Source organism: Dermacentor variabilis, chromosome 7, assembly GCF_050947875.1.
Source record: "Dermacentor variabilis isolate Ectoservices chromosome 7, ASM5094787v1, whole genome shotgun sequence".
NCBI lineage: Eukaryota > Metazoa > Arthropoda > Arachnida > Ixodida > Ixodidae > Dermacentor > Dermacentor variabilis.
Window position 1 is genome coordinate 176,630,231 of NC_134574.1, and position 14,263 is coordinate 176,644,493.

At 45.7% G+C, this 14,263-nt stretch overlaps 2 protein-coding genes and 1 long non-coding RNA gene across 4 annotated transcripts in view; 2 read left to right on the top strand and 1 right to left on the bottom strand.

The window, feature by feature from the left end:
- Positions 1-378: 378 nt before the first annotated feature.
- LOC142588532 (uncharacterized) lies at positions 379-1,270 on the top strand. Its single transcript, XR_012829730.1, has 2 exons — positions 379-839; positions 950-1,270. It is a non-coding gene; the product is annotated as an uncharacterized LOC142588532 (long non-coding RNA).
- A 2,730-nt stretch (positions 1,271-4,000) lies between these two features.
- On the bottom strand, positions 4,001-6,598 carry LOC142588533 (uncharacterized). Its single transcript, XM_075700371.1, has one exon. The coding sequence runs from the start codon at positions 6,388-6,390 to the stop codon at positions 5,191-5,193; it is 1,200 nt and encodes a 399-aa protein (XP_075556486.1). The 5' UTR covers positions 6,391-6,598; the 3' UTR covers positions 4,001-5,190.
- Positions 6,599-7,838: 1,240 nt separating this feature from the next.
- Positions 7,839-14,263, top strand: part of LOC142588534 (uncharacterized) — a 121,169-nt gene continuing 114,744 nt past the window's right edge. The window contains exons 1-2 of one of the 2 annotated variants that reach the window (XM_075700373.1): positions 7,839-8,011; positions 11,880-12,017. In XM_075700373.1, coding sequence (XP_075556488.1) covers positions 7,942-8,011; positions 11,880-12,017 — 208 coding nt within the window. In that variant the 5' untranslated portion in view covers positions 7,839-7,941. Of the gene's footprint in view, positions 8,012-8,688; positions 8,942-11,879; positions 12,018-14,263 lie in introns of those variants that run through there. The other variant, XM_075700372.1, reaches the window with a different exon arrangement.

Sequence of the window (14,263 nt, forward strand, 5' to 3'; positions counted from 1 at the left end):
GAAACCGCTCTTTCAGCGCTCGACATCTTGCGTCCGAACGCGTCCGTGTCCAGAGGCAGAGTGCATTAAGCCACGGACGCATGTAACGACAAGCGAATGAAACGCCCTTATGAGTTTATCGCGGGCATGCCAGTGCCTTGAGACGCTTGGCGCGTTTCGATTTGGCCACCTGGACAAGCTCAATCGTTGCAATAGCAATTGTACGCTTTCCCGGCGTCTTCTGCAATTCGAAGAATGTAGATTGCGCTGAAATGTACGACAATAAGATTTATATAGCATAATACACAAAGCCGCAAAAACGTCTGAATCCACAAGCACGAATATCAAATCCATGTACTTCCCATCATTCCCATGGTAGGACAACGACTGCAGCGCCAGAGTTCCCTCTAGTAATTTTTGTAGGAAACTCTATGCCCCTAGACATAGAGTTTCTCACTATAATGTAGTCAGAAACTCTATGCCCCTAGACCCCCTAGATGCCGGATATCTGTGCAGGTCTGGAATTCCAGTAGGTTGTGGCCATAGAGTTTCCTAAAATAAAGAAACTGCTGTATGGTCGTGGCTCATTACGTCAGCAGTCAGCCTTGGCAAGCGAACGCTCCGTGACGCCACTGTAGTGACACAACACGTGACCTATCGCGTAGAGATCATGGAGCAAGAATCGAGATTTGCTGAAACGCTTGATTCCCAGTGGCTATTGGCGGCGAGGAGTTACGGAGTCGCCATCTATCGGAAGTGGCTCGCTGGCGTAATATGAGGGATCACGTGGCGCGCTCCTCATAGGTTTTGCTGTCAGCGCTTACTGAAAACACCACGCGCGAGCTCTTCCGGACATTTCTGTAAGTACTTTCGAAACGAGAGAAGCTTTTCACTGTCTAAATAATAATCTTGGGCAAACTGAAAGAGCACAATCGTTTACAGACGCTATCTCTTTACCGAATACGTACAGTGAACGCCACTGCGCGCGGTCGCCGCGATGGAGTCTCCTGAACCGGCTTCTTGCGTGAAAGGTAGGTAAACGCTGAGAGCAAACTACGTGAAATATGTTCTTGTAGTGTTTGTATAACTAAATGGAGCGTAATAGAATGAAGCCTCAATGCAGCGATCGCACAGATTCGCAGCGACCGACTGCGCGTCTGCATGCTTGTCCGCGCACTGTTTCGCTTATTTCGCCGCGTGCCCGTTTTCGCACTGTGCCATGAGCTTTAGGCCGCAGAATATGAGCATTTGACAGTATACAAGCAACCATTGTTGCGTGGGCGCTATCAGAGCTGTTCAAAAAATAATTTCATTGTAGAGACTTCGACGCCTACGGGGACTGTGATGTGCCGTCGCGACGATTCAATCTTTTTAACGCGATAGCGTTAAGGAGCTCGTGTCGCAGAAAAGCCGGTGTCGTCGGCGTCGGCGTCCGCGGCGTTGGCCGTGAGCGATAAATCACGGCAGGCACTTCATAAATAAAAAGCAACTTCCAAGATGGGCTGGGTGGGAATCGAACCAGGGTCTCCGGAGTGTGAGACGGAGACGTTACCACTGAGCCACGAGTTTTTTTTTTATTATTACCGGCTAGGCAAAAGAAAATACAATGTGAGTATTACATGGCCATAAAAAACAACTAGTCAATGCCGGATCAGTGTGGTGTGATAAGAACGATGTAGGCTAGTCACTTTGTCCAAAGCACTTAGCCAATCAGGAGGATCACTCTGTGTGCAGAAAAATTCGCGTATATATAACACACTTTCAATGAAGTATTCATGTGCTGGGGCCTGGACAATGCGCTCATGTCTAATATCCATACGCGTTCGCCACACACTGTGCATGCACAGAAGCATTAACAGATCTACAGGCACACCCTCTGGTTCCGCGCATGGCAGGAAGCGTATTCCGAAAGCACTTAACGGCAATTCCTTTTTAAGGCTACGTTTTAGAATATCCCACAAAAACACTGCGTCATGACAGTCCAAAAAGATATGCTCAATCGTCTCCGGTTTTTTGCATATAAAGCACTTCACAGACCAAGGTACAAAAATGCCTTTGCTTTGCAGCCACGGTTTCACTGGGAGAGTGCCTGTATGTAGTTGAAAAAAGAAAGATTTAACAGAAGCTCTTACCGGCATACGTTTAACTCTCTTAAGAACATCTCGTTCTGAACCTAAAACAAATACTGTACGATACAACGGTACAGGCAAGAATACATCAACAAGATCTTTGTACAACTTCTTACTAGTAACAACGGCCAGGTATTCACTAGAAAATCTTGCTTTTAGTATTCGGAAAGACGCGACCACTTCACGCAAAAAAGCACTCAAAGGCATTGGCCCCGCATACATGGACGACACTACATAATCAGGCAATGAATCACGCAGTCTAGCTTGAATCATTGTTCTCAGAAAAGCATCCTTTTGATCACGCAAAAAAGTAAACCTGCTTACAATCTGTTTGAGGAACAAATGTGACAACCCCAGCCCCCCGTTAAACACTCTATGGAACAGATTACTACGACTTGTACGTTCCCATGTTGAGGCCCAAATGAACACCGCAAATACTCTATGTAGCTTTTGCACAGACATCCTCGTCAGACATAATGCTTGCATCACATAAAAGATTTTCGCGACTAAAAACAAATTACACACTGTGGCTCTTGCAAACATTGAAAATTTATGCCCTCCCCATTTGCCGGTCTGGGTTTTCATTCGCGCTACTTCATTGTCCCAATATTCTTTGCTATCTCGATAATGTTCGAGGGGGACACCTAGGTAGGTGCCTGGAGTTACCGCCCATTGCATGTTACAAAAAGTCTCAGGCTTGTATTGCCAATTCCCATGCCAAAAACCAAGACACTTCTTCCAGTTAATAGCACTTCCACTTGCAGTACAAAATTTTACAGCCTCTTGTACAACTGCTTTGACACTGTCATAGTCCGTACAAAACACTGCTACATCATCAGCATATGCTAAAACTCGAACTTCAGTTTTATGAAACGTGTAACCCCGAATGTTTGGGCTCTTCAGCAGCCGCAAACAAAAGGGCTCGAGGTAGAGAGCGAAAAGCAGGGGGGATAAAGGGCAGCCTTGTCTCACAGACGACAGCACAGGAATACCATCACTTAACTGCCTATTAATTATCAGCTTCGCTATACAACCATTGTACATCATTTTAACACCTTCTGTAATAACAGTTCCAACATTGATATGGTCTAGGATCGAGAACAGAACTTCGTGTACGACTTTATCGAACGCCTTGTGCAGATCTAATTGCAACATGGCCACGCGCCCATACATTCCGTCACAGCATTCAAGGACAGTTCTAGCTGTGTGAACATTGGTAAAGATTGACCTGCCTTTTATGCCGCATGTTTGATGTGGCCCTACAAGTGACTTAAGAACACTTTGAAGGCGTCGAGCTAAAATCTTCATGAATATCTTATAGTCCACGTTTGTTAGACTGATGGGACGGTATGATTCAACAGACTGTAACTTAATCGGATCATTCGTTTTAGGAATTAGCACTACGTGGGACGCTCGGAAGGATGGAGGACTTGCTTTCATTTCATAGAATTCGCTAATCAGCCTTTCAAGTGCGACTGCCATTTCTGTTCTAAAGGCTTTATATAGAGATGCACCGAGACCGTCTGGCCCAGGCGACTTGTTTGAACTAAGCTCCAGAATCGCTGATTCAATTTCCTCAGCCGTGATACTGGCTTCTAGAGCGTGCACAAGGTCATCCTCTAATCTCGGCATCAGCGATAGGAATTCTGTTCTGAAGTAGTCAGTGTCCGGAGTAAAAAAATATCTGAAAGGCTGAAAATATCTGTGTAATGTTCGACGAATGCCTGCTTGATTATTTCTCTTCGATTTGTGATTTCGTTTTGATAGCATATTTCCGTTATCTCTTTCGACAAAGCGTGCCTTTTTTCATCACTGAGCGCGCGTTTGGTGGGCGTCTCTCCGGACCACAGTTTCTCGTTACGCGCCCTTATCACTTCGCCACGGTACATTTCTTCGTCTATTGCCTCGAGCTTAGTTTTAGTCTCTTTAATTTCTTTTGTGAACAATCCCGGCTCGTAGCACTCCGTACTTAGCATAAAATCTAGGGCACTCTGCAGCTCTTTAACTCGTTGTTTTTCTTTTCGCCGGAGCGCGCATGATCTATCAATAGCGGCTCTTTTAATATCACATTTGAACTGCTCCCATACTTGCATAAAACTTCCGGAGTTACTTCGCAGCATGTTCGCTATATAATCCTTGACTTTAGTTACGTACTCTTCATCTTCCAGTAATTTATCATTAAACTTCCACAAGTCCCAATTAAATTTCGCAGCTATTCTCTTCGTACCGATTGTAACCATGACTAGACAGTGATCACTAAAAGAGACATAGGTCGTCTGGTAGTCAGAACATGACAGCGAACATTCGACAGGAACATATATACGGTCCAATCTAGCATGACTGCCTCCCTGAAAGTGAGTGTACTTTGCCTGGCCTTCATGCGTCGATATCAAGCCTACATCTTCAAGGTCGTGCTCACCTACAATTTCGGAAAGTAACTCGGCGCTCCGATCTCGAAAGGAACGGTTTGTTGTCCTATCCTCTGGTCTACAGACGCAATTGAAATCACCAAGCAAGATCACTCGCCTTTCAGTAAGCAGGACAGGCTTCACCTGTCGGAAGAAACTCGCCCTTTCAGCAACTGCATTCGGAGCGTATACACACACAGCTCTCCAAGCCACTCCATCCGATTCAAAATCACACATTACTAGACGCCCACTTTCACACGAGAACACAGTATCGACAGCACCAATACCATTTCTTAAAAAAATAACGCAACCCCCCGCTCTTCCAACAGCATGACATACGCAAACGCTGTATCTGCTACGATAGACCGCTACCATTCTGTCTGTTTGTTCTTCGTCTTCAATTTTAGTTTCCTGAACCGCGAGCAAATCTATTTCATTTTCTAGCAAAAGGCGGCTCAGTTGCAGTTGCCTTCTACGCGCCGACAGGCCCCTTACATTAAGCGTAGCAACACGCAGGCTGGACGTGAGGTTGGTAGCCATCTAAGCAAAAGGGAGACGCCGATCAGTCTACTCACACATCAAACAGAGTGAATCCACATCCATTAAGGCATTTGAGCTTAGTACTGACCCGATCAAGGACCGGGCTTCAACCGTTGTGGCAAAAGAAGCCTCCGCTAAGGCGGAGGGAGAGCAGACGCAGTACTGCGTTCCGGTGGCAGTTTCGGTTTGGGCTTGAACGGTCCGCGGCGCGTTGAAGGTGCCTTCGGCGGAGGCTCCTCGCCGCGTTCACCGACCAATCTCGGTTCCTGATTATCCGAATCTTCGTGAGCCCGCTTCACTGGTACACTTGACGCTGCGGGCATCTCGGTATCGGCGTCTTCCTGTTTGTCGCCCTGCTGCCCAGCCGTAACCAGGGTTACAGCAGTCACGCTATCCGCTTTTTCCGGAAGGAACGCTGGCTTTGATGCGACGGCCGGCTGGGTTTGTTCCTTACCGGCTTGGCTGGTATCTGCAAGGGGTGCGGGTGCGGTTTCCTTGGATGTTGACTCCTTGATAGCATAATCTCCCCCACTTCCGCGGGTTGCTTCGACCGCGTCTGCTTCATCCATGATGTGTTCGGCCGCTTCATCACTTCGTGCCTGGCCCGCAACATTAGCGTAGCTACGCACGCACTGGCTCTCATCGTGGCCGAAACGCCGGCATAGCCCGCAGCGTGGCACCCGACACTCACGGCGTATGTGTCCTTTTCCACGGCACCGAAGGCAGAGCGGAGCCCTACCAGGAACATGGACGAGAGCAACGTCCTCACCAACGCGCAACTGATGGGGCAAGTCCTCGATGGTAACACCCACCTTCAATTTCAGTGTAACCGACCGTGTTGTTGAAGCCTTGTCGACACAGCCTTTAACCTTCCATCTATCACGGGTCATTTCGGTCACTTTTCCGAACGCTGCTAATGCCACGCGCACGTCGTCGTCTTGCACACCGTGGAGCAGCCAAAACAGCTTCAGCCTGACGCCTCGGTTGGTCGGATCAATAACCACGCAGCGGTGGTCTTTCACATTGAAAGCTTCGGCCTGCAGAATCTTTGCCTTCGCTCCTTCGCTGTTGAAAGTAACGGCCCACAGGTGGTTCATCTGATATGCCCCAAGGGCAACCACATCCGGCAGCAATGACAGACGCGCTAGGGCGTCGCGAAAATGCTCGACGCGATATGGCCTGGCGGTGACATCACCATGCAGAAATACTGTGTTCAAAACACTCGAACCTGATGGCAAATGAGGAACAACCATTTCATAATCCTGGGCAGGCATTTCAGTGCTCCTGATACCGCGGCCCGGCTGGGCCGCTAAAGCCGCTCCTTGGGAGCCCATGAAGCACACGTCCGTCACGCTCGGTGGTCGGAAGTCGTCTTACTGAGCCACGAGTTCGATGCTTCAAAGCGGTACAAAAGCGCCTCTAGTGAACGCGGTGTTACCTTAGAAACGAGCTGTTTCTAAGGCTCAGGCGTGCGTCGCTTGCTGAGGCGCACATTTCGTTGTCGCGCCGAACGCTGCGTTGCTCGACGCTCACCGCGTCCGATGCGGGGCGCGTAGTCGCTGCGCCGTAGCCCAATACCGCTTGGCGGGTCGAGGGGAACGCTGTCGCGTTCCACTCTTGAAGGCGAAGCTTAAGCGTCCTCCAATTTTTTTTTTCTTCTAAATTCTTTTACCTTTCAATATTATTTCTAGAGTTGCGTCACACTGTATGCTTATCGGTGTTCTCACCGTGCGATTTCCCGCTGCTCCTTTTTTGTAATCCAGTGCACTAATTCATAACACAAACATGACCATATGCCATGCTTTCTTTTTAATGTGCTTCTTACCGCTCCCTTTCCACTCCACTGAACTTGCCAGTATCTATAGCATCGACAAGTTCATAGACCAAACCGTCATGACATTAGTCAGGCAGCGGACTTCGGGTGAGCGTCTCAGTGCGCGTTTTCCGAACATCACAGACACGGCGCCGTAGCAGAAATCTTCCTCGCGTCTGTGCTTGCTGGATACTCTAGTTGTAGCCGATGACTGTTTGCCGGTTTTATGGTTCGCGAGCCAAGCTTCACGCGGCTTCTTGTCCTGCGCCTACGTGTGAAGAAGGCTGACATCGGCCTCCGTTACGTACGTCCGGCATTGCGGCACCGAGCAGTAGCCTACCATGTGTGCGCCTTCAAAGGCAGCCACTACCTACTGTAGTGCTTTCAAGCGTTGTAAAGGAGACACTCGAAGCGGGGAAATCTCGCCACTAAATGAGGACCGCAGCGTACGAGAGAATTTAAACTCTCGTTTTCAGCTCGCTTCGGCGCTCCCGAAGCAGCCGACGCGGCCGCTATGTCCACGTGATCCCTCCTAGCACGTCACGCCGACGGTGGCGCCAGCTTTTCCAGTGGTGGAGCTTTTATTTTAGTTTTTATTCGGTGCTCGTTTGTGCAGCTGCCCTGCCATTGCTCTAGCTGCAAAGCGGGAGCACTAAATTAAACAGCGCACTTTGACAGTTTGACGTGCGGCCACAGGTTGGGCCGAAAGGTTTGACTTGAATCGCGTTGCCGTACGGTCCCTCCGATCTTTTTCTTCCTCCATGGCTACCATGGTGGCAGCACATACGGTTAACTTAAGGAACTTAAATATTCTTGAAATGACACAAGAAATAAATGCGCCGCGTATGCATTGATCTTGCTAGTACCACCTAGTACTTGGAGCAGCCGTTTCTTCCGTTTGCGTCAAGCAATTCTGCCGTTTTGTAGAATGTTGTGCCGCAGTTTCGCACAGGGTCGGGTTGGCCGAATCAGCGCCTGGGCTCTTTCGAATCGACCCAGCGTATTAACAGGGGGGGCACCGTACGGTTAGCATAAGTTACTATGATAGTGGAACGCTTGTTATAACGTTTAAATGTCAAGATTTTATTTTTTTGTCGTCAACAGCGTCCTCGTTCTCTATGTTCTCAGGTCATCAGCACAAGGTAAGCCCGCTGAAGAAAAAAAAAAAAAAAAACTTGCTAAGCAACTAGGGATAGCAGCTATACTTTCTGCTGTTGCGACGATAGTGCCTTGGACTTAGCGAAAATGCTATTTTTTTTTTTTTTTCGCCGCCGTAGCTGCATTTAGGCGATCCTTCGCTTGACTTTGCGGGGGTGGGGGGGGGGGGCGAAAACTCTGCTCGAAAAACTCTGAACGGGCCCCGACGACTGAGGCCTCTCCTATGTTGTTTACGAGGTCAGCGACGTACGGGATGGCAATCCGTTGTCCTCCGGCTAATCGCAGAGCCCGATCACATACAATGCCAAGACTTGGTGTAAACATGCGCGTGTTGCGGCTCGGTTTGGTTGGTTGCGTGAATAGCCCTCATACGAGTCAAGTTGTACGAAGACGAGACATTTCCGTGGGAATTGACGCGTCGTTGTTGCTTCCATTGGGAGGAAGTCTGTCTCGGCCGTTCTCGAGGCCATCGTTCGTGAACAGATGTGTCACTTCGGTGTCTCTGGTCGCCGGTGGCCTTGTGGAGGAGTTCGGCTGTAGACGCGCTGCTTTGGCAAAAGCGTTTTCGAGCGTCTTGAAATGTTTGCACAGCAAACCCGTGTATTTCTATTAGTAGTGATGGTAGCGTAGAGGAGCGACTGATGAAACTCTGCCTACCCCGTGTATTTCTATTAGTAGTGATGGTAGCGTAGAGGAGCGACTGATGAAACTCTGCCTACCTTGCCTTTAAAAAAGCTTCATATTGTTTGTTTTTAAATTTCCTTCTGCGTGTCTGAGCTGTTTTATTTATATCTATCATCGCTATGTCTCTGTAATGAAGCTATCTGATACAGTTGTCGAGTTTGAAGCTTCACGTTCAGTCTCGTTACGTTGTGTTTTATATGAAAGCTTGCGTGGACTGCAATCTTCGCCAGGTTGGTAAATATCTCTGTTTATTGTAGATAGTTTTGTGCCACAAATGTATGCTGAGAGGATTGTATTGTGATGACTAGCTTTGTTGAAATGCGTCGCATTTTGAGCGAAGAGCTTATTCGTTGTCGCCTGCATAGCTGACGGGTAGCACGTGTCGTTCATTTTCAACAGTAAGCTCAGCTTAGGATAGAAGCTTGAAACAGCCTAGTGCCCATGTGATGGCATTCATATTTTGAGGCCATAGAAGCTTTGTTATATATAATGCATTATCATTCATAGAGCACTTCACGCACTTTCCGGGGGCTAGCCATGTATGTATGTATGTATGTATGTATGTATGTATGTATGTATGTATGTATGTATGTATGTATCAAACTGTATCCCCCCCCTACCTTGGTCACTTGGTATATCACGGTTGAACAGGTAATGCTGCTGCGCTGAGGGAAGAGGGTTGAAGACCGATCATCGGACCAACTTGGGTCACTATTTGGCGATGTGTACATATGTTCCACTCCTTTAGTAAACCTCTCACGTCGACATGGGTCACTGTAACATGAGGGACTGGGTAGGTGCCGCTGTTCAAACAAACTGACGTTGACTTGGAGCACTGGCCACGTGCTGCTCGGTCTGTGCAGCTCGCCAATGAATCTTTGACGCCAACTTGGGTAGCTAGGTATGTGCCTCTGGGAATGTGTTGCTCTACAATGTCGAAAAATATCCCTTAAATTATTACAATGCTAAGTGGAATAGAACCCACATCACAAGGGTTCCTCAAGGACAGCAATCTGACACATTAGCAGGCAGCGCCACAAATGAGGGTTATGTGCGGCTTTTCAAAGAATGTGTTTCATGGCAGCGTGCTGTGCCATGAATGCATTGGGTATAAGCCACTCTGCAATTAACCTCTCGCCAAATTGGGTCACTGAGTATGTGCCAGGGGGTCTGCAGCAAGCGAGGGAACAATTCTCAGCCTTGTCAGCGCGCCACGCTTCTTGTCTCAAAGGCCACATTGCAACTTCTAGGCAGCTCCACTAGATGGCACAGCATGCCCAGAGAAAGGCACGAGATAGGAGACTGGTTACCATGTGATGTATTTGTAAGCATGTGCATGCACCTAGCACACTATGCATTCCGTCCGGAAGCCACATGAAGACTTCGCAGCGGTGGTGCTAGATGGCGGTGGGTGTTCTTAAGGAAGCGTGAAAGAAGAGTCCAGCTGCAGATATTCCTTACACCTGACTTGTTTCGGCAGTGGCAGTACGTTGTGTCGCTGTATTGATTCAATGCTAAATGCATTACCGTCAACTGTAATCTTGAGAGAGGTTCTGCCGAATTTGTGTTTGGTAGTGCTGTACCATTGTTGGCACACAGGCTGTAGCCGAAAATGTTGCAAGTTATAACAATGAACTTCAAGAACCATTCTTTGACCATGGAGCATATGAAATAGGTTCACGTCTGCCAATGAATTCACGTAAATGTCTGTGTGAAGTGTGAATGTGTGAAGTGTGAATCTGTGGAAGCTTGCATGCAAGTGCCTTCAGCTTCTGCGGATGTTTTTCATCCTAGTGAAACTTGGGAACCATCCCATGCATGGTTTCTGGCACCTTAAATATGAAATTTAATAGTTTGTTCCTGTCATGCAGCCATCCTGGCATGTATTCTTGGACTGCCACTTTCGGGGATATCGCTTTCAGTACGTGCTTATTGACTTGTTGACCACTGCATCACGCGAAGGTGATAGTATCGCTGAAAGTGGTCATCACAAGATATGTTCCCATTTTGCTTAGCGTACATGTGCTATCAGTCAAGAGCTTATGCAGTAGTGGCCACTTAGATTAGTGTGTGTGTGTGTGTGTGTGTGTTTTCCGATCATATTTCATCATACTCGGGTACAGATGATGATTGGTGATACACTTTCAGCACTTTTGATATGTGAGGGCATTTAATTATTCACATCATCTGGAAATATTGGTTGAAATTGCAGAAACAATGAAAGTATATCATTTTAGCATCGTATCACACGTAAAATAATAGTATGTATGCAAGTAACTCGTTAGAATTGAAAACAAATGCGTTTTCAAGAGCTAATCCTTGGTGCAACAAAGGATTAAGCCTTTTTAATGCAAAACGCAAACTGTGTTGAACGTGGTACTTGCAGAGATTAAAGTTCAGCATACTATCAACAGTAATATTTACCTCGATAAGCAAGCTTAGTGTCCCTGGTATCTCATAAATTAGCATTTGACGACCATTTTTTACCCTGGGATGGGCTCTACTCATTGTGACATGTGTTGGTGGGGATAGAACGAGTGAAATTTATTACATTTGATGTGTACTCAGTGCAATAAATTTATTTTACTAGCTCTACTGAAAAATTATTGATGCACATGTTGAAGGTGTGCTGACACTTATTTTTTAGTAGTAGTATTCTACCACACATTTCTCATGCATAAAAGGCTGAAACTTGGCAACTATAAGGGTTAAGATACTTTGATTTCATACCAAGGCTGATTTCCAAATGCCGGACCTGGTGTGTGAGTGTTGACAATATTGTGACATGTTGATTCAGCAAAATTTGCTCATGCCTAGTAGTAAATGCTAGGCATGATGACATTGAGCGTAAAAGGATTAATAAGAGCACTGTGCAGCATGTCTCGCTTGTATGTAGCAGCCACAGTGATCTCGGGAACAGAGCAAGCTGTGGTATATCAGGTACCAAATCTGGCTTGTAGAAACAGGTAATATAGTAAATTACTTAAGGCACTGTGGGCACTTTCCATCACTTTTGATAAGGTTTAGAGGACTTGGACCTTTGTTTGGTCCCAAAATGGAAAGCCTTTTAACATACTGTGTCAGTACTCCGTCGTTACTTCCAAGCAGCCTTTTGTTTTTCTCCTTTGATGTGAGCCACTGACATTTCCATTTGTTCTGTGCATCAAGCGGGAACCACAGGGAGCCCATGTGAGTCAGACAGCGACTGTCATCGGGCGAGCCACTATGCGTGTCACAACCACAGCTGCGCCTGCCAGGTCGGCCACCATGAGGAGCTAGTCAACTCCAGCCTTGCCTGCGTTTTTGGTGAGCCCATGTTGTGGCATGACACTGCCTCTTGGTGGTTTGTGTTTTCTGTCGAAGCTAATAAACATTCATAAAAAAATGCACAAAATGTTTTTGCACAAGTTTGTAACTTGAGAAAGATTAGAATTTCAGCACAGTCGTTCATAGGAAAAGTGAGAAAACATGGGCACATGCAAACAACCTCTTCCCCCTCAAAAAAAAGAAGAAAAGAATGAAAAAAAAGCTGTCACACAGATGAATGTAGTTGCTTAAAAGAACCATAGTTATCTTTTTTGGATAAACATTGCGAATGTTCTAGAATTAAGAACCAGTAGCGCTGAACCATAAGCACTGAAGCGCAGCACACAAGTGGCGTTATTTCTCGAGGGGGATTCCCTTGCGTACATGGGCTGCTCGTGCATGTGTGTGTGCGTGTTTCTCATTGATTGCCTGGTGAGAAGATGAATTTAAGCCCATTTATTAAGGTAGGGAAGATAGACACAATTATGTACTACATTATTAGACACTGATTAAAGCTAGAACTTTTCTTCTAGTCTTTCCTGCGCTTCCTAGGCCTGCTGGTTTTATGTGGTTAATTCACCCGCTGCAGTGGACTTTGCTATCGAGCATGAAGTCATGGGTTTGTTTCCCAGTCATAGTGGTCGTATTCTGATGGTGTGCAAAGCAAAAGAAATGCTTCTGTACAGTGTCTTGGGTGCACCTAAAAAGAACCCCCGATTGGACAGATTTAACCCCTTATCACATGGTGAAAGGTAAAATTGTTGTCCACCTGTACGTCGTACAAAGCTACAAAGCAAACCCGTATGGGCTTTTCCGAAGTAACGCTTCACAGTTTAGGAGAAATTCGTCCTGGTCTGGGATAACTTTTCTCAACTGTGAAGCGTTATTTCTGAGCAACCTGTATGGGCTTCCTTTGTCGCTTCGTGCCACATTTGGGTGTATGACAATTTTGCTTTTCTTGAGTACTTCCTCCACCTTGCGTTCTTCCACAGAACTGATTCGCCTTACCGCATGGTGCATTATATATAGTAAGCATAGAACAACTTCCTCTAGCATAACACATTTGAAAAGAAAGAAAATACTACATATTCATCCAGAATATGTGGTCCTTACTAGCAATGAAAGACATACCTATTTTAACAGTGGAAATAAGGTTTGAGGTTTCTTTTATATATTGTGTGGTGGCAACGCATCATACAATGGGCAATATGTTTGTAAATAAGCAGGTTATTTGCACAATTTATACACTTGAAATCAGCACACAAAAAATATAGGGGCATTTATTTGCTCTTTATTGGCCTCCTGTGATGATTCGTTTGAGAAATACATTTGGGTGGTTAAGGCAAGCATTAAGTGCTATATTGTATATTCAATGAGGTTGTGTTCAGATAAGTACAGACTGAGTGGGGGTCCCAACTATTTTTAGTTTTCAGCGAAATCTTTATGTGACGTGTGAAAATGTCTCTGTAGACAGGAATCAGTGGTTGTTTTGCAAAACTTAGCCTGAATTTCTTTTTAAAAATTCATATTTCCCTAAAGGTGGAAAAGAGCATTTTAATTATTTGCATATTTTACAAATTTGAAGGCCTATCACTCTATTGACCCACGAGGAGCTAAATTTTACTCCCACAGTATGTTCTTGCAAAATTTCCAAACCTTGGTTTTTGAGTAACTGTCTCTGATTGACCCCGAAATCAGGGTTGTTTTTTGGGGCCAGTTAGCTAAGGCGATGAACCTGAAAATATTTATGGCAAATTTTAAAAAGGTCTCTCGCGAACTAAAAAAGTATGCAGCTATGCCATGAATGTGTTTCTTTATAAAATGCCAGAACTGCAATAATAGAAAAAATTCTTACAATTCAGAGATTCCTAAAAAAAATATACTCATTGCCAATTATTATAAAAATTTTATAGAATACGCACCTAGGACTAGTAAATCTAGTACTGCAAAAACATGTTGCATTATTTTATTTTAAGTGAGAAAATTGAGCCTATTTTAAGACCCGTGTATGGTCATCCCAACGATATGTCTCATTCTTACAATCAAATAAAAATTGCATTCATTGTATTATGAATTTATTCTTTTTGCTGTAGTAAAGAAGAGTGACTCAGATTGTCTTTTTTGCCCCTTTTTAGCCATGAAATGAGTTGAGCTTGAGTTTACAGGACTCCTGCATCTGTATTCCTACTGTGGTACGTTGAGGTAGCAAGCATACGAGAGTGTGTACAGCAGGCTTTTTAAGACTA